Source organism: Scatophagus argus, chromosome 14 (genome assembly GCF_020382885.2).
Source record: "Scatophagus argus isolate fScaArg1 chromosome 14, fScaArg1.pri, whole genome shotgun sequence".
NCBI lineage: Eukaryota > Metazoa > Chordata > Actinopteri > Scatophagidae > Scatophagus > Scatophagus argus.
This window is the reverse complement of record NC_058506.1, coordinates 12,042,462-12,066,836: the sequence shown is the minus strand read 5'-3', so window position 1 is coordinate 12,066,836 and position 24,375 is coordinate 12,042,462. Positions and strand designations below refer to the sequence as shown.

Sequence of the window (24,375 nt, the reverse complement as noted above, 5' to 3'; positions counted from 1 at the left end):
AGTATTAGTATTAAAACAGAAAATACAAGTACAGTGTAAACAAGCTGTAAGGTCAGTTCCTTCGCCTCGCACAACTTAAACAGCTGCTGTTTGTTGTTATGAAAAGGATTGAGGGGTGGAAGAGGAAAAAAAAAAAAAACTTTGGCACGTGATGAGTCAGCTGACTTTCTGTGCTTTTCAAGACCGAGCGGTGAAACTAGCATCAACCAGCAGTGAGCTGCTCGCCGACGAGTACACAGGAGTCGTCCACCTTGTTTCAGTACGCTTGTTTTGGAGGTGAAAGCGGGGACGGTGTTGAATCTCCTCTGCTCACGACACCCGGGGAAGACGACGACGTTTTCGGTCTGCACTTTTATTTTTTTATTTTTTTTGGAAGCTAAAGTAGCTTGCTAGCTACTTCGTTAGCGGGCTGTTGTCGGGGTTTTTGCGTGCTCCTCATTCACGTTTTTTTTTTTAGGATGTGTACGAGTCATATTGTCTGGCTGAATTGTTAAGTAACATCGCCGAGTTAGTTCCTGTTACTCCAGTTTGCTCATGTTGTCCGCAGAGACAGTCCTCGGAGAGCACCTACTGCCAAGACAATGAGGCTCCCTACCTTGGTGCCCTCCCTTGGGCTCATAACCTGCGCGCTGGCTTTAATGTCACCGCTGTTTGGGTCCTGTCATCCAGCACCGACCTCAGAGCAGTCCAAGCTGGTGTTCATGGAGCAGTTAAGCCGCCCAGGGTTCCGATTCAGCTGGAGAAACGTCACCTGCCCCTTGTGCAAGGCTCTCTTCTCCATCCTTGATATCGCCCTTCTGGTAATAATATATTTCTAGAATTGAACAGTGTTTTCTGAATGTGCATTATTTACTGATTATAAATTAAGGTGAATTTCATATAATTAAGATGAGAATAGCTGAAACAAAAATCAAATTATTGTTTCTTATTTAATGCACCAGTTAGGCAAGCTCTCAGTTCAGGAAGTCACAAGTCTTAAACTGGTCACAGTTAGAACCACAATGAAACTAGTCAGCAGTGAGAGAGGTGTTGGTTCAGCTTAAGGCTCACTCTGACTGTGGAGGCTGTGTTTTTGGTGTTAGATTGTGTATGTAAAGAAGTGTTTCCATTAGTTTTGCCCATTTTGCCCAGCCTATTTTATGTCAAAGAAACAATCTGCAGCCACAACAAAACCTCCAAAATAAAGTTGACACCCAAGTCAAGTCAAGCAGAGTCAAACATTATAACTTTCATGAAGGCTGGAGTTGAGATGAAGATATACGGTAGTTTACAAAGGACCCTGATAACAATACATGTAAGGGTAACATTTGTTTAAAAGCAGCTTTGCATTGTTCCTTTCGTCTGTTTGATCTAAAGGTTTCTGACTACCTAGACCAAACAAGTGGGCTTAATGGTTGCTGAAATGTCTGGTAGGGTTTCACTGATTGTTGCAATTTTCTTTTCTTTTTGGAAGTAGAGTTCAACACGGTTCAACAGTGCCAGTTTTACTGTGACTAACATATGCAGGGTTACTCAAGTTTGCAAACAAATGTGTCAAGTGTCATGAAGGCCTCCCTGTGGGGAAAGTTCCCCTCTTGCTTTGCCCCTTTTAAAATGTCATCCTTTTTTATATTCCCTGGTTTTTATGGTCTCTGTAATGACCTCAAGTTCTCCTGTTGTCCAAAAGCTATAGCTGCTGATCTCAAAAACGAAATTTCACATTCATTTCTCTGAAGTCCAAATATTACACTTAAGAGTGTGACTGAACTGTCTTTGTCACCTCTCTCAGAGTGATGCAAATGAAGAGCGAGTGGCACATGCGGTTGGCGAGGCATGTATCCGTCTTCATCTGGCTGATGAGCAAGTGTGTCGCGAAATAACAGAGCTGTTTAGGGACGACTTCATCCGGGCTCTGCAAGAGTCCTTGCTTTGGCCGACTGAAGCGTGCGCCCTGCTGGTGGGCCCTACCTGTGGCAAATTTGACATCTATGCTCCCTGGAACATCACCTTGCCAAATATCCCGAAGCCCCCTGTTACACCACCCTCTCCTCCCAAACCCGGTTCTCCACAAAGCAGGGTCCTGTTTCTAACCGACATCCACTGGGACAAGGTGAGTGTGTGCTATAATAAACCAAAACAGAAGTGAACTGAAATAATTACACCAAGTCCTGTCAATATACTCCCCACCAACCCATTTAAATTTGTGATAAAATGCTATAGTTTTTGTAGATTATTTATCAGTAACTGTGAGCAATAAAAGCTCTTTCATATTGGTATTTTACAGTATAAATGAAAGGATCACAATTTTGTTTTTAAGGTCTTGCTCTTCAAAACATGAGGTTCAAGTTAATGATTTAACTTCGGGAAATGTTGCAGTTTTCCCAGGAAATTAAAAAAATAAGTGTCTTCACATACCAATAGGAGTATCAAGCCGGCAGCACCGCTGATTGCAAGGACCCTCTGTGTTGCCGTAAAGACTCAGGCTCTCCCATCTGGAGGCGGAGGGAGGCCGGGTACTGGGGAACCTACAGTAAGTGTGACCTACCTTTACGAACTGTGGAGAACCTCCTGGAAAACGTAGCCTCAGCTGGACCTTGGGACTGGGTCTACTGGACTGGAGACATACCAGCGCACAATGTTTGGTCTCAGACCAGGAAACAGCAGCTGTCAGAGCTTACCGTCATCTCCAGGCTCATCCACAAGTAATTATTTAAAATATTTATTTAACTTATTTAATAACTTTTTTTTTTTTAACTTTGAGTTTATTGACATAAGAGCATAATTGCTCCTTTCACACATAAAATTCTGCATGTGTCCTCCCTAGTTACTTTTGCTCATTTAGCTGTCAGTGTACATCTGAACAGAATCATGTGACAGCTCATATTGGATTTTAGGGAAAACATGGTTGCTCAATTTAACCTCAAAATGGACTCGTACTTTGACTCAAAATGTTGATAACAATCTGTGTGTCTTTCCTGCTGCTTTGGTCTGTTTTTGTTTATGTGTAAGCGGGAATTGATCAAAACGGCCATTACTGACTCTCACCTCCTCATCCTGTCTTCTGTCCAGACACCTGGGACCTAATGTGACAGTTTACCCGGCTGTAGGGAACCATGAGAGTACGCCAGTAAACAGCTTCCCTCCACCATTTGTTCGTGGCAACAGATCCTGCACCTGGCTCTATGATACAATGGCAGAGGAATGGGCACCTTGGTTATCAGAACAGGCTTTGAAGACTTTGAGGTTCTTGATATTATTTTTTATATTATCATATGTGTATTGAGTGTTGATGATGGTGTGTCAGGTCATTCTGTGGAAAAGATATACTTTTAATCTGCTGTTGTTAAATAACTAACAGCAAGCAAAATTTTACATAAAGTTTTATGTCAGATGTTTGTGACTGTAGTTTCACTTTGTATTTGACATTTCACCATTTGCAAACACAATTGGTCAAATTTCTCAGAACATTGTTCCATATATAGAGGCTTTGGATTTGGCAGCTCCCAGAGATGAATTTCACTTAATGAGCCTTTCTGTCCTTTTGGTGTTATTTCAGATATGGAGGGTTCTACACAATGGAGATTCAGCCTGGTCTAAGGGTGGTCTCTCTTAACATGAACTTCTGCGCTCGTGAAAACTTCTGGCTTATGGTGAACTCGACTGATCCTGCTAACCAACTACAGTGGCTGGTCCATATTCTCCAGGCCAGTGAGGACAAGGGAGAGAAGGTAGGTAGCAAAAAACAAAACCTGACGGAAGACATTTGGTCACTTGACACTGTAAAGCCGATAAAACACTCAGTGTGGCTTTAATGAGGCACAGGTTCATGTCATATCTGCCAGCCACATGCTTCATAATAGATGTGGATAATGAGACCATTGCACCTCCATAGTCACTGGTGCTGAGCACAAGAATATTTTATTGGTGCAATTTTCTTCCTCTCAGTGGTGACTTTTCCTCCTTAGGTACATATCATTGGTCATATCCCACCTGGCCTGTGCCTTGGCAGCTGGAGCTGGAACTACTATCACATTGTCAACAGGTAGCTACAATAATCATTTAAATCTAAAGAAGCAGAGTCTCAGAACTGTTAGAAATTGAAATTGCACAGCAGTGAAGACAGTTGCAGTAGTGGTACATCATTGTGTGTCCTATTAGCTCTCTGTCAGCCCTGAGAAAGGAAATTTAAGTTCTGTACGCTCAGCAGTGGTTTCTTAAATTATGTCACAGTTTCAGACCATCGACAGTTATGTGGAACATACATTCCACCAGTATCAGTTTATAAATGACACATGTCTGTTGTAGCTGCTATCTGCTTTAAATGTAATGTCATTACATGTTAATCAATCTAGATTCTAGTCTGGGACTCTTGGGATGATGTGCACATGTGAAGAATTTTGGACAGTTAAATGTGTGGTTGATTTATTAGCTTGTTTCACTTCCTCCTTGTTTGCATTTCCAGATCAGAAATCTCTTGTGGTTATGTGTATCTGCTTTAGTTAATGAATATTCACATTTGTTTTTTATTTTTTTTAATGTCAGTGTTATACTGTGGCTAGAGCCTGGATTTTTGCAATCTTTCAATTCATTCTTTCTTGTTTAACATCCTTTTTTTCCCCAGATATGAAAGTACAATTACTGGACAGTTTTTTGGTCATACACATCTGGATGAGTTCCAAATGTTTTATGATGAGGTGACCATGAGCCGCCCATTGGGAGTGGCATTCGTTGCTCCCAGTGTCACTACTTATGTTAATCTTAATCCAGGTTAGTTCATAAACTAGTTCTGCCAACATTTCGAAAGCAACATGCACAGCTTTAAAAAAAAACAAACAAAAAACAACATTTTTTTCTTTCCAGGTTACCGTGTCTACTACGTGGATGGGAATTACCAAGGCAGCTCTCGGCTGGTCATCGACCACGAAACCTACATCCTGAACCTTACAGAGGTAAACCACAGTCCAGGAGCATCAGGGAGCCCAGAGAAGAACCCCAAATGGACACTGTTATACCGTGCCACCACAGCCTATGGTCTAACCAGTCTGTTCCCGTCTGACTATGACGGGCTGATGCGGCTCTTCGTCAGTGATGACCGGGTATTTCAGAAGTTCTGGTACTTCAGACATAAAGGACACGTGTCTGAGCCCTGCAAGGAGACATGCAAAACTACAGTGCTCTGCCTTCTGCGAAGCGGCCGGTATGATGAGCTAGAGCAGTGCGACCTCCTCAATGGTTTTGGTGGAAACTTGGCACGGGCTGCTAGAAAAACCCTTTGTTGAACTGAAGAGGGGACTGAATGATCAGGGTGGGGGAAACCAATATGACCAAAAATGAAATTGAACCAAAAAGATAATTTTTCCTGTTGCTGGTTGGTCAACAAGGGTTGTTGTATTGGTTTGATAACAAAGTCACCTGAGGGTATATCTTGTTACATATTATGGAGACACTGAGTCTGAAGAGTTCTCATATGACTTGAGTTGTCAGTTATGTTTTACAAAGACATCTGATTGTGATTTGCAACATGCCTTGGGTTTGTCAACTACTGCTTTGCAATGACAGTTGTGTTAAGGCGGCTTGAAATTGTCCTGGAAAAGTTGCTGCAGTTCTGCTGTACTGGGTGCCTTGTATCAGGGAGAATAATGTTAAACATGTTTATCCTTAACAATATGAATGCTGTTCTACTACAGAATATCTTGCACACATCAAAGTTCTTCTCAATGTTAACGTCCGTGTGGATTAGCGTTACACATAGCAGAAGTTTGCATTGAAATTGACTATGTTCTTTTGCCCTATCGCACAGTTCAATGTGAACATACCATTTGCTGGGATTTGAAGGTAGTAGGATTTAGGAGGCCACATACTTCATTGAATCAGTGTGGATTAGAAGACCTCAGCCATCACATCTCAGGTTTGAGCATTGTGGAGATGCAACAGGATACAGTATCATAATTTAAGCATTTTGGCAGTCCTTGGTCGTCTCCTTGTAAAGTGCCTACCGTACTGCACAGCACCCTCTGCCTCAGTAAAGACATCTTCAAACCTGAATGACTAACAGTATTTCCCAATGAGGTTTATTTATGTTTGCACTTTAATTCTTTGTTGGCTAGTTAATGTTTAGGTTTGATAAGAAAATTCTGAGATTGTGGTCAAACAATAGCATGACAAGTAGTGTAACTTGTAAAATAAACAATAATTTATAAACAATTGTATTAATTATAAATAAAAGATTTAATCTGATACTTGTGCCAACTTGTTTGTGATAAGGGGAAAAATATTGAATTGACATTTAAAAAGTAAATTTATTTTGTGGTGATCTAGCAGTGAGGTGTTAAAAGCAAAGGTGTATTTAACTGTTTTGTAGTAACAGATTATCAGTTGCCTAGTCCTCTCCTTAGTGCCAAAAGTTCCAGCAGATGCATTAATGGTCCCTCAAAAGTCAACATTTCCATTACAGATGTATACAACTTTGCATTTATGAAAACCACTGCCTTTTATATCAGCTTCAAATGCAGGCTGCCCTCTGGACGGTAACTGAAAGTGGAGGTGTGTGACATTTGCTCTCTGAGCACATTTATAGGCAACTTTGTTACTCAAATGTTCTGTGGTTTTCGATGTTCCCTCACTGAGCACACTTCCGCCCAATTCCCTTCACTGACAAACCACTCAGTGCATATACTAATAGCTAGACCTGGTACATGAAAAAAGACCCAAAGGTACTTAAGAGGAGTGAGTTATCAGGTGCAAAATGTTTTCTGATACTTTTTTACTTTTTATCTTAGGACACTAAGCAGTCATCACACACCGGTAACAAATGATTCACTGGAAGACATGACAACTTATTTGATCTTAATTCTTCACATATCCCTCTGTTAAAAAAAAAAATTCAGTTTGAGTGCCATGACATCAGCACAACACTGCTGTCTAAATGATTTGATTCAGTGGTCGAGCCCCACTGCATGCAAACATTGATCATTTTACGCCCCTCATTCATTTTTTCACTTAGTGTTAAATCTACCACCTTCTGCTCACTATCCATCATTCAAAGTATAACTGTAACAAGCCATTTTATCCTGTTTTTCTTTCTAAGGGGGTTCTATTATGGTTCTGAGAAGAACATAGTGATACCAAAGTCCTCTTTGTACAGGTCCCAGGTCTTTGGTTTGTGCGGGTTGTCCAGCTCTTCCCTTGGTAGAAACAGCCTGTGGAGAGTTTTAAAGGCACCATGAATGTCAGAGAAGAGCATGAAATCTTTTGAGTCAAGCTACAGAAATAATTGTATCAGAGTAACAAAAACATACTTGTTATCCCCTATGAAGGAGGTATTGAACCAGAAGTAAAACGGAACATCTTCATACCCTTTTGGCAGACCCTAAAGGGAACAATAAAAACAAATGATCATAAGGCAATCAGGCTAAACACCAGTCTTTCCTCTTGTATGTAGTTCAAAAATCCAAGTACTTACAGCACTTGATTCAAACATGACCTTCACATCCCCTTCAACTACAGGCCCATTCTGTAGGCTAATGACTGCTGCATTGTTGCCCACATCAGGAAACACCTTTTCACAACCACAAATGCATTACTCAACCATTCAGTAAACGAATCAGTGGGAACAAATGAGTGCATGGGCCGAGTGTGTAAAACTTACTGTGCAGTTCTCCTGTTTTGCACACACACACTGAAATACAAGCTCTTTCTTCACTATTATCTTCACCTTGAGATCACTGCCATCACCTTTACCCACACCTGAATAAAGAGCAATAAAAAGAAAAAAAGCTGATATTAAGACAGGCACAAAGACGTATCTAAGAGGATAAAATTTAGATATTCAAGTGCCCTGCTGGTTTTCACCTGCTATGGAGTGGACACGGATGCTCTTGATCCTGAGGCTTTTTGGTGGAGGCAGCTGTCTGCTGAAACTGTTCTTCATGATCTCGTAGTACCCCACGTACCGGCTCTGTTGTACACACAGACACAACAGGGCTAAAAAAGCTAAAACATCTGAAACAAGGTTTTAATGAGGGGTCCGTGTTGGGACTGTATGGTACAAGAATGAAACATACACACATGCTGTGTGTACATGCCCATATATACAAATAATGATAAACTATGATACTGATAGGTGATAATAAAAAATATAGTAAATGTAACTAATGTTTTGTAATTATGTTAAATCAAGTATGAAGGTATTTTATATGCAATCATATAAAAAGACTGACACAGCCAATATGTCCATACTCCGCTGCCACAGTTTAGTTTTTGACCACTGGGAGGAGCCAGTCAGACTTCATTTTGAATTCAACACAGTGTGGGAATGGCAGAATTTCAAAATGAATGCCTCTATGAAAAGTCTGTGTAAATTTGGCCCCTGAATGACTTGTTCTCACCTGAGAGGGAGTCTCCACTCCCTGAAATTTGGAGCTCCGACTCTTGTCTGTCCTCCTCTCACCAAAATACTCCAGACTGTCCTGGTGGACAAACAGAAATAAATGTAAGGAAGCGGTCTTGTTTAATTGTGTTGTGCCAGTTCATTAACCTTTGCTTAAACTAATCTTAGACTTAAAGACCTACTTGAGCACTCTCAAACTGGTCACTGTCAATAAGCCAGGTGCAGACCATAGTACCTGTTCGTCCTATAAAGGAGTGTAGTAGAATCATCATCAGTAAAGGGTAAACTAAGAGTGAAAGTTGCTTTTTCTCTGTACCTTTCTGTACATCAAACTAATGTCTTGGCTCAACTCAAATACTTCACCAAATAATAATGAAACAAGTCATATTCTTTGATTTCACCTTTCCCTCCTTTACAGTGAATAGCAATGATGTTTTGGGGATCAGCAGACATCCACTCCCTCACACTGGCTGTGTATTTCAGCATGTCCCTGAGAAAGACAGTAGAACACGCAATAATAAAGACACTGAGGCACACTGGAAGGCCCTTTTGTGTAGCTGTAATCTCAAGGGCTTTAGTATAATTACAAGCAAAAAGGAGAAGTGAAACAAAAATGATATCTCAGCAGAAAGTGTTACTCACTCCAAGCAAGGGACGTTGTGGTCATCAATGAAAACCCGTTCAACTCTGTAGTGGAAGAACTGAGGGTCGTAGCCTTTCTCGCCTAGAAATAAAAGATAATATCCACATTTTTTTGTGCAGTTCTAAAAAGGAATGCAGTACATGTGACGAGAGGAGGTGCCAACTTACTGCACAGGTTGTAAACTTTATAGTGGCCTTCATGTTTGGTGTCTAGGAACCTCGCCACTTCCTGCACCAAAAGAGAAGGTGTGTGTACTTAGACAACTGTGGTTTAACTTTTAAGTTTAAGTTCCATGTAATAATGGTGACTGTTAATGAATTTATTTTGGGATTGGTGAATGTAAAGATTATAAGCAAAGGAGTGGTGGAGGTGGGCTCATTTAGCTCTCAAGTTTGCCTGACTTACCCTGATTGGGTTCCTATAGAATGACTGCTTCCCAGAGGAGGGAAAAGACATGGCGATGACTCGGTCTAAATAAGTTGGTAAAGATACAAATGTTACACTTCTTAAAGAGTGTCATCTTAGTAGTAGATTTTATGACATAGATTTATTGGGATTTTTTTTTCTGTTATACAAAATGTGACAACAACCTGTGACATAGGTAAGATCAAGGTCAAATCCATCCTTTTGATAACGCCGCTTGTTCTCAGAAACCTGAGAAAAATAACAGTAAAGCTCAAAGATGCCAGCTATAATTCGACACAGTTGCCACTAAACTTTATTACATTAGATGAAAATCTTACCATCCTTCTGGTGACCTTCTCCAGCTCTTTCTTCTGAGCTGCCAGCCTGAAAACCCTCACCAGGATTATTATTCTCAGGAAACGAAGAAACGTCACCACCCTGATGAAAAGGCAATGAAAAAAATATATACTCATGAATAACTGAAAAGAACATGAACATCTTAACGGTGCTGAGTATAATTAGAGGGAATTTCTTAAAAAAAAAAACAAAACATTAACAGGGTCTATGGCACTCTACATACTGTAGAGTGACCTTCAGGTTAGGATATGTGGTTGAAATCAATATTACGCCACTTGACCAGTATTTTCAGACACTGGTCTATTCTCTGTATGGTTTATGAATACAAAACGGTAGGTAATCTTCTAATATTCACTGCACTGTTTGGGGATTGTTCAGTCTGAGGTCAAACTGTCAACAAAATTTATGTATTTTCAATTTTTTATTCTGCTTGATGGTGACTAGACACAAAAACCAAATGTCTAACACAACTGTATGACCCATTACATGTCTGTTAGCTGGGAATGTAGGTACCTGGGGATGAGACTGGCTCCTGTCAGGTCGGTGAAGGTGTAGATCATGGTGACCACCAGCGTGATTACAACAACACAGGCGTCTACGATGTTCAGCTTGGAGCTGAAGTAAACTTTGAACCTAAAGGGTGGTTTATTGAACACAGCACGGGATGATTAACATTCGGCTCACAGCATGAAACTAGTAGTGTTAAAATGAAAAACATTGCTGTGGTAGAGAGTATTTATATAGTGCCAACTGTGCTAGAACTCTGAATCATTATGTTTAACAAAGTCAAGCCCAAAACATGTCATACATTTCCTGCCCAGCTTCCTCTTCATAGGTTCCTGCTCAACAGCTAATCACACTTGATTCCTGCTGACACAGGACTCTGGGAATGTTTGCATCACCCTTTTAAACATTTCTTGTTCTCCCATTCACAAGCAAGCAATTGCGATGGTAACCGAAGACGTGGGTAAACTACATCTGAATATTGGATGCAGTTTGTGATACACTGCAACCTGAATCCAGAATTAACCACATTCTGACAATGTAAGCAAACAATTAACAATTACCATCTTCACAAATTTTAGATACATTGCAAGGCTGGATATGTTGGATACTGCATCTGAGACCTGACAACACAAAGACTTGACAAAAACTGAGAAGAGGAGTTTCTGAGGTTTCAAATTTCAGCTACTGCATGCAGGACTCATGGGGGATATATTTCTACACAGCTGCCCGCAAAGCCTTCCTGTGTCACTCACCCCTCCACGTAGACCCGCAGGAGGACATCAGCGAGAAAGAAGAAGGAGATGATGAGGGACACTGCCTCTAAGGCATCTCCGACCTCTCTGCTCCTGGCTGGCAAGGAGAGGTCCACAATCACCAGCACAAAGTCCACTAGGATCAGTATCACGCCAAATATACTGGAAGAAAAGACCGACAGCATCACCACATGTTGCCAGGCAAGGAAAGCTCCATCACCGGTAATCATCAGGTGACCCATTATTTTCAGTAGTTCAGTAGTCCAGTAGCTCCCAAAACACACTCACCGAAATCCAAAGGACATAACAAAAGGTGTTATCTTCTTCCGGATATTGCTGAAAAGTAGGAAGGAATTTACAGCAATACTCGCAATTAAATATGCTCGTGAATAAAATGTTTTACAGGAAACTGTCTCCAGTCCAAGCTGTACAAACTTACTGAGACATTGTGTCTGGCACCACATTCTCATCCTTTCCATCTTCAATCTCCACTTTAGCATCCTCCATCTTTGCAACGTTTCTAATAGACAACACAGGCAGTAACAGAAAATCTTGACAAAAGGCAGAACGAAAGGAAACAAAGGCTTCATTAAACGACAGCTGCAGGTGAAATAAAGGCTACCGTGCAAGTTAATTTATCTTCCTCACCCATTCACACCTGAATCCGACCCCGGACTGAAATACACAGAGGACATGATATGCGTGTCTTCCTCCTAGCCTTGTCCTGAACTTGAAGTATCTGCATTAGACGTGCAAAGAGATGTTGAAAAGCATGTTGCTCCAAAGTTACAATGTAAAATAAAGAGGCAAGTTAGAGGACAAAAACGGCGTCCTGCCCCGAAATACTGTATCTCTGGGTGATAGCACTGCATATAAAAACATACTTTGCAAGCACTGAAACAAAAAAAATAAAGCACAAGAATGAAAACAGCAAAATGTTCACGAAAGTGAACCAGGATTCAGTTCTAGGTTAGCTTTAAGAAAAACGAAAACCACCCACTTCCCTCCTGCAGTATTTTTCTCTCCTCGGACTATTTGTTTGTTTACCCGCAGATATGAGATTATTCCCCCGCACCGAAAAAAGCTACCTAAACCTCTCACCGGCTGCTTACCGTTAGGACTGTCATTCGTGAAATTTTACGGGAGTTTGTCTTGTGACTTCTCGTGAAGACAAAAGGAAGACGGTTCAAAGGTTAACCGGGTACATTTTTTTCTCTGTCCATCCACTATTCCTCGGCGTTTTTTGTTTTTTGCTAACGTAGCAGATTCGGACTTCCTGTACTTCAGTTTAAAAAAAAAAAAAGTTTAGCTCTTTTTTTTTCCCTTTACTCATCTTTCCTCCTCGACCCACTTTCACACCAACAGCCTGACCATAACCTTCCTGTACACAGCTTTTTAAATAAGTTTATAGTACTAGCTTAAATGTCCTCTTCACGTCTCCCTCCTCTCTTTAACATTAACATCTGGCTTTAATTAACCCAACATTCCCAAACTCAAACTATGGTCACCTGACCTAGTTTCTAAAGTCAAACGGCTGCGGTTATAATAACGCTGTCACGAAAATTATTGACAACATTGTATTGAATCTAGGGCGTTACATTAAAGACATTTAATGAAAAGGGAGGCAGTAATGAATTTTATTATTATTATTAACTCTTTCCAGCGTCCAAATGGTAGAAGGATTCAATGATAACGATATAATACAGCCAAAAATGATAATTATAAAAATGACGCAGACAAAAAACAAACAAACAAACAAAAAAACAACAACAACGATATAAATGTTATCCCGACATGTCAATAACAATATAAACTTTAAATTGTTTTTAACACTAACCTAACGCAAACACAAGGGGGCGCCATATGTACATCACCTAAAGTGGGGGATGAGGATTTGTTGTTTTGTATCACTGAATTGAATATCTTTGGATATTTTGACTATTGGTTGGTTAAAATGATCAGTTTGTGCTGATTTAATCCATTTTTCTTCTTACTCTCAATTGTTTGCTGTTGTTTTACATGGTTACTGTTTTGCCTTTGAACTCTAGTGGCATCTATCTCTATTCTATAGTAGTAGTAATAGTAGCAGATACTTGTTTGTACAGTGTGAGCCACAAGAAAATCCACTTTCTCCCTGTTATTGCTTCCTTTACTTTAACTTCTGCATTACTTGGGATAGTTTTCTTAATGTTACCTTCTGAAAGGTAAATTTAATTCAGTGCCCGATCAAACATATATCAATTCTTTTAGTGAAAGGATACATTCATTTCTAGAATGTTTTTATTTACCAAAAATAGACCAAAACTAACGACAGTACCTCAGGTATGTGAGGAATGGACACTCCTTGTCCATGAGTTCATTTGCAGGTCTGGGATCAGCTACTCTTTCCAAATACTAGAATGCTTGATAGAGGAGGAATAGGGCAAACTGGCTCGAGTCCAGTTTGTTTGGCAATGAACTCGAGAGGCTGGTTGGGTCTGGATCCTCTAATGTGGACCATGCAGAACTGGCCTATAAATAATACTGACAAATCATAGGAGGGGAAAAAAACACTGAACCTTAACAAAACAAGTGGAGGCGTTGTGAAATGAAGGTAAGCTTGCCGTGCAAAGATTTTTGAAGGATCTTAGTTGGCATCTGTTTGTTCTTCAGTCTTTAATATAATTTGCTTTTATGATTTCAGACTGATTTTGCGGCAAGAGGCTTCTTCCTTAAAGCCATGGCGGTGTTGCTGTTGTTAGCTCTGGTGTCCTCAGTCATGGCCTCTCCCACACAGTTGTCAGTAGGTGGCTTATCTTTCTTTTTAAGCATTTCAGGATATTTTTCTTTGTTTCTGTATCGACATTAGAAATTGAAAATATGTGGTTTAAAAAGCATAGATTACAGGGCTGATAAATAGCTGTCATTCCTAGCAAGCCCAGAGAGTCCACATAAATATAATCTGTTTCATCAATGCCTGGAAACGCAGCCCTACATTTTTCCTGACCCCTAAATGGGTTCTAATACAGTATTAACGTTAAAATAACATGTCTAACTTGAAAATGGCTTTCCTCATTTAAGGCAATGGACTCCTGTGGGCCAGAGATTGCAGCTCTCAAACGCAACATAAAGAAACTGGAAAATAAACTGTTGATTGGGACATGGCAGGTTGAGCACTTGAAGAAGCACAAATACTTCCAATCAATTCAGTCTGTTGTGTCCAGTACAAAACCTGAAACTGGCACAGTCATTGGCGTGAACCAAAACAAAAGTGGGACATTAGACAACGCTGATATGACAGTGATGAAAACACTTCCACCAGCAGGCAATTTAATTGTCCATGACAAAGGTAAGAAAAGTTCACATCATATCATACAACTGTTTCTGTGTTTATTTATAGTAAAATTGGGATGGGAAGAGTCTGTGTTGCATGAAATAATTCTGAAAATGACTTAAACTTTGCACAACACTGATATAGTTTGTAGGTCCTCAAATGCAACATGATGTAAGTGTACTGACTTACAAAAGTAAGGATGATTATCAGCATGATTTTTCAATGCTGTCTTCCTAGACTGTTCGGAGCTATTTGATAGACTGAGACCACCGAGCGGTTTCTACCGCATCAGACCCAAATCCCACCAGGACGCCTTCTTGGTCTACTGTGACATGGAGGATGGAGGAGGATGGACAGTGTTTCAGAAGCGTCGGCACGGAAAAGTTGACTTCAACAGGTACTTAATCAGAGAAAGCAGAGTAAAGTAAATCCCAAATGCACATCCCTCCAAAGTCCTGCATCAGATGAGAATGTAAGTGTTGATTAATCTTACATGGCTAATTAATTTGAGGTCAAATATCTGATCCCATTTCAGGGACTGGGTGGACTACAGAGATGGCTTTGGCGACTTCAAACTGAGGAATGATGAGTTTTGGTTGGGGAATGAGCACATCTATTCTCTACTGTCAGATGGTCAGAAATTAAAATTCCAGAATTTTTGTTTCATGTCTCATTTTAAAAGTGTTTTATTGTTTAAATAGCCTTTTCTTACATTGTCTAAATGTTCTCATGTTTTGTCAATATGTCTTTTCCCTGAAGGTAAGAACCTGGTGAAGATAGATCTAATGGACTGGGACGGACAGAGAAATTATGCATTTTATGAGAACTTCAGGATCACGAATGAGGCTGTAAGATTAACATTTTTACTTTGTTTCTTGCTCTCGTAAGTAACTGCAATTCCTAACAAACATTACTCGCCTTATCTCCTATTCCAGGACAAATATCGTCTCCAGTATGAGCTGTATAGTGGGAAAGCTGGGGATGCACTGACTGGTGGTGGGGGGTCGGTGGAACATTGGTCTTCTTGCCTAAGTGGCATGGAGTTCAGCACCAGAGATCAGGTTTAAAATATATTCCATTTTACAATTCTAAAATGATATTCCTATGGTGCTAATAACTTTAAGGCTACTGACTGTACACAATGACTGATAACACTGATGGTGGTGATGATTATTACTGACAGGACAATGACCGCTACCTTCAGGGCAGCTGCGCTCAGGAGAATAATGCAGGATGGTGGTTCAACAGGTGACCTTTTCAAAGTATGTGAATCACTTTGTCTTTGGGAAAATGCTGCATCTTTGACATTGTGTACTATCCATCTATCTACAGATGTCATGCAGCCAACCTAAATGGGAAGTTTTACCGCAAAGGGAAGTACAAGGGCCAGTATGACAATGGTGTAGTGTGGGGGACCTGGAAAGGCCTTTGGTACTCCCTTAGACACACCACCATGAAGGTGCGGCCTCTGGTGTTCCTGGACTTTATGGGCAGTGGAGCAGGGGAAATTTAAAAGCACAAAGCTTTAAATTCCACTGTGAATGAGCGAAGACCAATGCCATGATTACACTCTTTGTATTTTAATTTCTTCTTTTTCTTTCTTATTTGAAAATATTATCAAACAGCAACAGTACAGCATCTTCTGTTCTACAGTAATCATTGCTTTCTTTAGAGTGTATATTACTCAAACAATAAAAACAAACAGCATCTCAGCCACAATGCCTCACTGTGCTCAAACATAGTTACAGCTGCATACTAGTGCTCTAACTTGTGTACACTATAGAAAATACATGAAAAATGTTTGACACTGACCATACACACACATAAAAAAATGGTAAACTATATCAGAGTGGTTCTCACTACAGTACAGTCTTGTATAATGTGTGTGTATAATGAGACTTCACAGCATGATACATAATACAGCACATTCTGCAGTGCAAAACAATAACACTAACCTGCCTTTTATAGTGTTTAAAGTATATTCATTGATGGGGCTTGTGCTCAGCAGTGCATGCAGATGCACAACCCCAATCCCAAATAAGGTAGGACACTGCACAAAATATCAATTAAATTAAACTTCATAACCCCTTTTGAAATATACTAAAAAAAAATATTATATTTAATGTTTTACCTCTTGGTACATGAACAACAAAAGACAGGGAATGTTGTTGAATGTTCAAAAAACCCCAGTTTGGAACATTCCACAGCTTAACAGGTAACAGGTGTATTATGACTGGGTATGAAAGGGGCATACTCGAAAGGCTCAGGATTGTTGGTACAAGGCTATGTTAAATATGACTTATTATGGTAAATACTGAACCAGTAGCTGATATACAAAGTAATTACAAAGAGACATTCTGGACAGTCATACTCTGAAAAAAAAATATATATATATATATGTTTAATTATAATGCTTATCGACATTTGAAATGTTAACACAATCATAACAAAAAAATAGACAAACATTTTGACACAGAAACTTAAAATATCTTTTCAGAAAAAAAAAACAAAACCTTTTGCTCAATCAATCTCCAACATAAAATGCAATCTTCAATTATATGTGTGTCTGTTTAGATGAGGTTAAAGTAACAAGTAGCAGAGATAATTTAGGTTAGGAAGAAATGGAAGAAATGGCAATTCCTTCCTAGTGTAGTGCTACAAATTTTTGAGATCTACTCCTCTCCCTCCCCAACGCATGCTGAGGACAGATCTAGGTCTAGCATCCTCTGCTCGGCCTCACTTAGTCTGTAGGGTGAGCCGCTGCTGCTGTAGTCTCCAGACATTGGAAGAGAGCGGCAGCGACCTTTCCTCTGTTCTGATGTCGATACACTAAAGGTTGAGCTACGCTGTCGCCCCTTGACCCCAGAGCAGGACTGAGCCTCCTTCAATTTCCGGGCCAGCATGTTCCTCTGGATGGGCGAAGGGCCGCGGCGATTCCAGTTCTGCTCGGCCTTCTGTGCGCGATCCACACTCAGACTGCCGGGCCCCACAACTGGACCCCCAATCCCTGATATTCCCTCTCCACATCCTGTCTTGCTGCCCCTTTGCCTTTCCCCTGTTCCACTGAGGTCTGCTTTAGCATGGTTCACATAAGCTGAAATTTGTGTGCCATTTGTGTTGGTTCCTGTGTGTTTGAGTTCATTGCTGTGAGAAGGAGCAGCTGTCTCTATCCAGGGCCTCCTTGATTTAGCCCACTCTGAGGCCCCATGCTCTGGAATGGGATAAGAGCGATATGGCTGCTTTTCCCATCCCCCTTTGGTCCAACAGCTTCCTTCAGGAAGGGTCCGAGATCCTACCTGAAAAGGAAAACAAATGATCTTTGTTCATTATAAAGGCTTTGGCAAACCTACACAAATATGACCTAAAATATGTACAAAAATACATAAATAAAGCTGGGTATGTGACCTGGGTCATGCTCCTTTCTCTGAACTGCCTGGAATGTGCAGAGGGCGGAGGCTGGGGTTTGGAGTCATTAAAACTGGAGGTCCGGCGGAAATTTGGGTTCTTATGACAGGAGTTTCCCATTCCGGCATCTCCTCCTCCTCTAAGACCTGCTAACCCACTCCTCTCCACCATCTCCACCCAGTCAGCAGTGCGGTCATGCCATTTTGAGCTGCCCCGACTTGCATGGCCAGAAAAATGAGGACCTAAGACTAGCTCCACTCTGGGACTAAGTCTGTCTGGTGTGACCCGAGAAGTATGTGCTGGTGGGTCAGAAAAGGGACCTGCAATATGAAAGTGGTTGTGGTTGGGGTCCTCCTGGATGGCCAAAGGGAGTGTTGGATGAGTGAATCCAGTTGGGGTGGGGACGGGAGAGTTGGTGGGTGAAGCAGATATTTCTAACAGGGTGTCATTGACTGGGCTTGAAGAGACATGGTACACCTGTGTGGCCTCCTTTAACCCCTTCTTCTTCATTTCTTTCAACTGCTGTTGAGCCAGTCGGTACCTAGAGGGACAATTATATTTTAATTTCAAATACTACAGAGGTGTGACATAATATGTAAAGAAAATAAACAATATTATACATACCCAAAAATTGTTGGCAACATCTTCTGACCAGTAGGGGACAACCTTTCAGTGTCCTGTGAGACTGGTATCACCAGTGTCTGTGAGAGAGGCTGACTGCCCAGGACAGGAGCATCTTTAAGGGCTACAACTGCACCCATACCCCCAAGTGTGCCATGCCCATCAGACAGACTGGGTCTTTGGAGGCTGTGGCCACAAATGGAGGCCTCATCAGAGAGCTTGCGTCCTCCGGGGGAATGCATGGACCCTCTGCGAACAGAACTGCACTGAGGGGTCTGGCAAAGCTTTCTCCACACAGTCACCACAACAGTAGCCAGAATCACAGCCAGGCAAATTGAAATACCAGCTACCACAACCATGTTACCACCTAGGGGCGAAACTCCAACAGGTACCGGGGGGAGGGATGGAGAAGGTGCAGGCAACACTGGGAAAGAAAGGGAGACAATTATGACTAAAGAGAAATTCTGCAGAAAATCAAGAGACAAAGAGAGTGAAAAACAAAAAAAAACAACTAACCAACACAGTCCTCCAGTGAGCAAATGGACTGTTCCTTCACCATGCCAGTGCACTGCATCCCTCCCACACCTGAGGGCAGCAAACACTTACGCTCTCGTTCCCTCACCCCCTCTCCACAGCTCACACTGCACACACTCCATGGCTGCCACGGGCCCCATGACTCTGTGGGGGGAAAAGCAGAAAAATAGGTATAAAAAAGCCCCTCGAAATATAACAAATCCATCAAAATTTGTTTTTTTGATTTATCAAAAAAATACAAAACACTAGGACATAGCTACATGAAACTCTCAATGTGGTAGTTTACTCCTGCTTAATGCTTAATGTGTCTCTATGACACCTTATCCAGTGGATTTCCATTTAATTTGGCCTTAAACATCATGTAGCATATATACATATATTTAATGATGTAGAACATTACAATTTCTTATGAATGACTCAGTTGTGTATCTGTCATAATGGGTAAAGTACAAAGTTTGATACCTCAGCACAATGTGACATTACAATGCCTATTCTCTGCATTACGGTTATGTGCTGTGCCGGCACTGATATTATAGTTTTATTGATGATGATGATTCCCAGCCCTACGATTGATTTCATTTTAATAAAATGTGATTTTGTTATGCCACTGAGACATACTAGGTCACCCTCCACTCTTTAATAAGGCCATTCCTAAAATAGCGTTGGAGTTTTATTCACCGCTGGAATTTATTTGAGAAAATCTGGATGAATAAAAGCAAAACTCAGGTCTCATTGAGCAAATCACCGCTGACGGGGCCGAATGACAGGTAGAAGTCGAAATGTATTCTTGACAGCTGCCAAATGAACGCAAACATTTCAATCAATTAAATCTCACCTGTGCTCCTGTGAACCACCAAACAGGTCTGTGCAGGACTAGGGGAGCGACTGAAGTTGAAAACGAAGCGAAAGCAGTACTTATGCCTTCCTGGGTAAAACACAGAACAGTTGAATTCTGTCTCGTTCTCTCCCTGAGTCAACCAGTTAAAGGCCAGTGGAGGGGAAGAGGGCTCCTCTGGTCCAAATCCGAGCTGTACTGTTCCACCTGCTCCCATCCCAGAAGAAACGGCTGCTCCTCTTCCAACACCAGCATCCTTATACAGCAACACTTTACCACTGATATGCGCACAAGGTGGGGTAATAAGTTTAACAGTCATAGTCCCTTCACAGCCACTCCTGTAAGCATTGCCGTTTTCCACCAGCAGCTTATAGGAGAAGATGCGGGACAGGTAGAGAGCTCCAGAGCTCTTCACATCCTGTGCTGCATGAGGAGATCGCAGAGCTACTTGTATGAAGTCTCTTTCTGTGAACGGGAATGCGCACGCCAGCTCAACACTCTGGGAACGAAGGGGTTTGATTGGGTGTCGCGTGCGGGCTCGGACCTTGTCAATGCTGTTTCGCCCTATCTGGTTGTACTCCATATAGCTGACCTCTAAGAAGAGAGCGGAGTCAATGCCCCTGGAGCAAGCCTGAAAGTGTTCATTAGTGGATATCCCGACCTGGAGAGAGACAGATGAAGATACATATGTGAATCACCCTATAGCACAATAAACCGACTTAGTGTGCGAAGTTAAAAATCTTGTTCAACTTGCCTGAAAAGATCCTGAGTGGTTTGCAGCCCTCTCCACAGCAATGTGAAAGGTGGGCCACTGCACCTGCAGTTCTGAACTCCACCACCAGGTGGTGCTCTCTGTGCTGCTGCCATCTGTGCCATTAGTGTGAGAAACAGCAGAGATGCTGGTCTGCCTCAGTAGGAACCGGAAAGTTCCTGCATACAGGAAGCAAGAGCAATTGAACTCCACCCTACCAGCTGATTGGTTGCTGGGGAGATTCCTGGTCAGAAGGGTGGTGTTGGTTTCCGTGTTGACCAGAGAAAGGCTCATGCTGCGGATGGTGCTACTGTTGGATTTTGTGTTGAAGTCCACAAATACACTGGCGTTGCTTAGTGCAATGTGGAAGGAGGGCCAGATATTGAGTCCTGCAAAAGCTAAAGGAAAGAGCGTGCAGAAGTGAGATGGGATAAAGAGACATTTTACCTATTGTTACGGCATCATGCACAAACATTTTGAATTATGCCCACCACAGGTAAAATGTGGTCACACAGATTTTTGTCTATTTTTTATATCTAGTATCTGCTCTTTTAATTTTCTTGCCGTGACTTTGCAGGCAGTCAGTTACTTTGGCTGTGTTTCTGGTTCAGTTTCCTGCAGTGATTCAACAACATGACATTTTCTAAAACTATTATGCCTTATTATCTGTTTAGGTGTGGACAAATATATCTATTGTAGTCCAATTAGTGCTTGGACTGTACAAAAAGTGAAACAGGAACTCAGAAATGTTAGTATTAGAAGTAATATAGTGCCACTTTTAACAAAATAATGTTGCTTCGTGGATAAAAGTACAAACAATAGCTATATAACAATAAATGATGTATTGATATGTATTGACACATAGGCCTATTGACATTTCATGCAAACAAATGATGCATGAATTTTCTCAGCACAACCAAAGCTCAGACACCGAGGATCCCCATTAACAGTTGTAACGCATCAGTAGCAGTGAGCAACATATTTCATACACACAAACTCAACAGGCAGTAGTTAACTGCTTAGCAGTTGCTCTGAGCAAATTACAAGTATGTGAGGAAACAGCAAAAAGGTTGCAGTAACATATTATTTTAAGAGCTATTGTGTGGTACAGTGTATAAACCTTGTTGTGCAAACCTCACATAATCACAAAGCAAAGAGGATGTGGGATGAAGAGGTTGACCCTTCATTACCCCCTTCGCTCCTCCAACTTTTCCTCCCGCTCAACTTCCTTTTCCCATTTGAATGAGGGCACATAGCAGTATTTATTTAAGTACTGCATGATTAGGTGCATTTAAAACCATTAATCCTGCCAGCCTTTTCACACATGGAGTCATGTTATTAAGATGGTTCGGTGACACTCACTGTATCCCATGAGCGCCAGCAGAATGGGAAGCAGTGAGGCAGCCTGTGGCATTCCGATGTCCTTGCATCTGTCTTCTTCTACACCACATGACCGTACTCTTCCACCATCACTGACCTCTACAAATCAGAGACAAACCACAAAATAACCAAACACCAACAATAAGCGGAAAAGACAAAAAACAGTTGACAAGAATGTAGGAGGTAACAACCACTTGTGTTTGCATGTGTCATCTCACAGAAGAAGTAGAGAACTGATCTGAGGTATGAAAAACAGGAAGGCTAGAGCAAGAGCCTGCGACCATGAGCTTTCTGAATTCATATTGGCGTCTTCCTTTTCCTTCCATCTTCACAATGGGAATGGAGGGATAAGAAATATATTTGTGAGGTAGAGCCAAATGCTTCTAGTTTGTTTGCTTGCAAAGGTTTTCATTTACTGTTTTGTCTATTATTCCCTTAGAAGCACAAAAGACCCCTGAACCTATACAAGTCACAAAATTTTGAGCACCAGACTGCTGAGACTCCCAGCCAAATAGCTAATATAGCTTGAACATTTCTCTCCTTTATTATTATAGACAACTCAAATATATTTGTAACCTTCTTGGCACACAGGAGTCTAAGTGGATGAAGGTTGAACATTTACTGCATGTCCTTCCATTTGAAAACACATCTTGCGAGTGCGCCTAAATGAATAATGATTATACACCTGGATTTACGCTAATTAGCATTGTCCTTAGACCTAAAGTTTGGCACTTAACTTACAGCAGCACATACCCTTCATTGTTTTGCGTATTCGGAAAATAAAACAGTTGTACTCACACGTCTTGTTGACTCAGCGCGACATTATTCCTCTCCAATTTTCTATCATAGCAACCGGAATAACGACCTCCTCCGTGTGAGGGTAGCACATTTCTTCTGACTGATAAACTGCAAATATTTTCAGTGACAGTCGGCGGTGTGAGCGCGTTAGAGTTCAGCGGAGATCTCTGGGGGGGCGCGCGCCGGTGTTCAGAGCGCGCGAAAGAGATGCGTTCACAGTCAACAGCAACAGCGGGGCGTGCTGGATATTCTGTACAACTCACAATGAGAGGAAGACCCACTGGTACTGTGGGTCGTGGTAAATAAACCGATGGACTACTAAGTAAAATTAGGACATTAATATGGCATATATGGTTCTGAAAAGGTCACTCGGCATAATGAATGCTTTTACGTTTTTGTACTTTAAGTATATTTTGATGCTAATACTTTTGCACTTTTCGTACCGGTATATGTTAAACATAGCACTGCTACCTCTAATTAATTACATTATTTGTAATGGAAATGAAGGAAAACTATTCACTAGCTTGGAAGTGGTTCTTACAGTTAGGTTTCTGAATTTTTGACAAAACTGAGACTCCTACATATACTAACTAACCTAACAAGGACCCAAGTAACCAAAATACCTCAGCACAGATACCCCAGCATATGGATCCACTCCATTAAGCGGTATTATTTTTTTCACGTAGGTTTTTCTCCATGATTTTCAGATTGAAAAGCATTGTATGTCATAACTGAACCACTAGTCAGGGTAATAAATGAATACGTAAATAAATTAACAATATATACACTACAGTCATGGTAGTAAACTGCAGAACTATTCATCTCACACGATCAGTTTACAATCAGTTTACTTTACTGACAAGTTATATTCTACAAGCCACAGCTTGGAAAAAAACATTGCTGAAATCTGAAGAAATGACACTCAGCCATCCAGGATATGGATACATTTAAAATGTACCACTGACAAAATAGAGCTCCCTGAGCCTGCAAGTATAGGACCCCTTTTGTAAAGGAAAACATTCACCAAAATGTCATGCATGAAGCCCCCTTATTATGATCAGACCTGCCTCAGTTCAGCTGTCAAGACTTCCTGAAGCAATTGAGTTCATCTACTATCAATAAGCGAAGCACATGGCAGCATAATCTAATCAACGGTAGAGCACTGCGGACCTTCATTTTTCCTCCAGAGAGAAAGCCAACGGAAAACAGGAAGCTTCTCTGGAGATGAAACACCCTTTGCAGCTCGGCTCAGTTCACAATGGGAACAAAGAACTTTTCTATTCTGTGTGTAAAAAGCCCTACAGGGACACACATGAGATTAAAAATAAAAAGTACATTGGTTACACTCCCAGCATAAAATGTAACATTTAGACATGGATCTACTAGACTTAAAATATGCTCGTATTTCCTGAAATATATGATACTGTATACTGAGACGAGATAGGCGCTTTGTTTTCAGTTTCGCCTTGAACAGTCACAACTGGAATTTTTATAACCTTGGCAAGGGTAGGGTAATTAATTGCTGAATAATAACATCAGGCAAGGAGCCATATATTTCATATGTTGTAAACCAGACAGCCAATCAGGCATTTTATCTAATCTTGGCTGTGGTCTCTGTATCCCTGACAAAGGCTATTATGGTCAAAGTCAGTTTGACTGGAGAAGAAACAAGAAGCGTGTTTTGATGTGTAAGACTGAGAGACCAA

General features: G+C 41.1%; 4 protein-coding genes across 7 annotated transcripts; 2 read left to right on the top strand and 2 right to left on the bottom strand.

Moving 5' to 3' along the window:
• The first annotated feature begins 145 nt into the window (after positions 1-145).
• smpd1 (sphingomyelin phosphodiesterase 1) lies at positions 146-6,216 on the top strand. Of its 2 annotated transcripts, XM_046411465.1 has the most exons (9): positions 146-342; positions 548-800; positions 1,769-2,089; positions 2,401-2,681; positions 3,049-3,222; positions 3,536-3,707; positions 3,945-4,021; positions 4,601-4,746; positions 4,840-6,216. In XM_046411465.1, exons 2-9 carry the CDS (start codon positions 582-584, stop codon positions 5,256-5,258), a joined length of 1,809 nt encoding a protein of 602 aa, XP_046267421.1. In that variant the 5' UTR covers positions 146-342; positions 548-581; the 3' UTR covers positions 5,259-6,216. The 2 variants fall into 2 exon arrangements, with proteins under 2 accessions (XP_046267421.1, XP_046267423.1); XM_046411467.1 differs by lacking the exon at positions 146-342 and having other exon boundaries at positions 357-800.
• An 859-nt stretch (positions 6,217-7,075) lies between these two features.
• tpte (transmembrane phosphatase with tensin homology) lies at positions 7,076-10,808 on the bottom strand. The gene is made up of 15 exons (XM_046411489.1): positions 10,804-10,808; positions 10,287-10,406; positions 9,755-9,854; positions 9,602-9,665; positions 9,417-9,481; positions 9,179-9,239; positions 9,011-9,092; positions 8,770-8,858; positions 8,551-8,612; positions 8,367-8,447; positions 7,831-7,936; positions 7,628-7,725; positions 7,442-7,537; positions 7,278-7,348; positions 7,076-7,178 (listed from the first exon to the last, which is right to left on the bottom strand). Exons 1-15 carry the CDS (start codon positions 10,806-10,808, stop codon positions 7,076-7,078), a joined length of 1,203 nt encoding a protein of 400 aa, XP_046267445.1.
• Positions 10,597-15,868, top strand: fgl1b (fibrinogen like 1B). Of its 2 annotated transcripts, none has more exons than XM_046411469.1 (9): positions 10,597-11,254; positions 13,716-13,814; positions 14,093-14,360; positions 14,583-14,742; positions 14,881-14,978; positions 15,105-15,193; positions 15,281-15,406; positions 15,529-15,593; positions 15,678-15,868. In XM_046411469.1, the coding sequence occupies exons 1-9, from the start codon at positions 11,081-11,083 to the stop codon at positions 15,856-15,858; spliced, it is 1,260 nt and encodes a 419-aa protein (XP_046267425.1). In that variant the 5' UTR covers positions 10,597-11,080; the 3' UTR covers positions 15,859-15,868. The 2 variants fall into 2 exon arrangements, with proteins under 2 accessions (XP_046267425.1, XP_046267426.1); XM_046411470.1 differs by lacking the exon at positions 10,597-11,254 and adding an exon at positions 13,353-13,625.
• Positions 15,869-15,909: 41 nt separating this feature from the next.
• On the bottom strand, positions 15,910-24,087 carry LOC124071036 (thrombospondin type-1 domain-containing protein 1). 2 transcript variants are annotated; one of them, XM_046411462.1, is made up of 9 exons: positions 22,670-24,087; positions 21,854-21,970; positions 20,710-20,889; positions 20,495-20,607; positions 19,741-20,401; positions 18,888-19,049; positions 18,375-18,795; positions 17,751-18,291; positions 15,910-17,641 (listed from the first exon to the last, which is right to left on the bottom strand). In XM_046411462.1, the coding sequence occupies exons 2-9, from the start codon at positions 21,903-21,905 to the stop codon at positions 17,018-17,020; spliced, it is 2,754 nt and encodes a 917-aa protein (XP_046267418.1). In that variant the 5' UTR covers positions 21,906-21,970; positions 22,670-24,087; the 3' UTR covers positions 15,910-17,017. The 2 variants fall into 2 exon arrangements, with proteins under 2 accessions (XP_046267418.1, XP_046267417.1); XM_046411461.1 differs by having other exon boundaries at positions 20,495-20,889.
• Positions 24,088-24,375: the final 288 nt, after the last annotated feature.

Bases quoted from the DNA above. Each gene is read 5' to 3' on its own strand.
- smpd1 (XM_046411465.1), top strand. From the start codon at position 582: ATGAGGCTCCCTACCTTGGTGCCCTCCCTTGGGCTCATAACCTGCGCG. The intron at 3,223-3,535 runs GTTCTTGATATT...GTGTTATTTCAG, and splicing joins CAGGCTTTGAAGACTTTGAG to ATATGGAGGGTTCTACACAA. The intron at 4,022-4,600 runs GTAGCTACAATA...TTTTTTCCCCAG, and splicing joins TACTATCACATTGTCAACAG to ATATGAAAGTACAATTACTG.
- tpte (XM_046411489.1), bottom strand. The intron at 7,726-7,830 runs GTGAAAACCAGC...CTCTTTATTCAG, and splicing joins CCGTGTCCACTCCATAGCAG to GTGTGGGTAAAGGTGATGGC. The intron at 7,349-7,441 runs GTAAGTACTTGG...TGTTCCCTTTAG, and splicing joins TCATGTTTGAATCAAGTGCT to GGTCTGCCAAAAGGGTATGA.
- fgl1b (XM_046411469.1), top strand. From the start codon at position 11,081: ATGATGAGGGACACTGCCTCTAAGGCATCTCCGACCTCTCTGCTCCTG. The intron at 13,815-14,092 runs GTAGGTGGCTTA...TCCTCATTTAAG, and splicing joins CCTCTCCCACACAGTTGTCA to GCAATGGACTCCTGTGGGCC. The intron at 14,361-14,582 runs GTAAGAAAAGTT...CTGTCTTCCTAG, and splicing joins TTTAATTGTCCATGACAAAG to ACTGTTCGGAGCTATTTGAT.
- LOC124071036 (XM_046411461.1), bottom strand. From the start codon at position 21,905: ATGCCACAGGCTGCCTCACTGCTTCCCATTCTGCTGGCGCTCATGGGA. The intron at 20,890-21,853 runs GTGAGTGTCACC...TCTTTCCTTTAG, and splicing joins GCTGGCGCTCATGGGATACA to CTTTTGCAGGACTCAATATC. The intron at 18,292-18,374 runs GTATGTATAATA...TTGTCCCTCTAG, and splicing joins ATGTTGCCAACAATTTTTGG to GTACCGACTGGCTCAACAGC.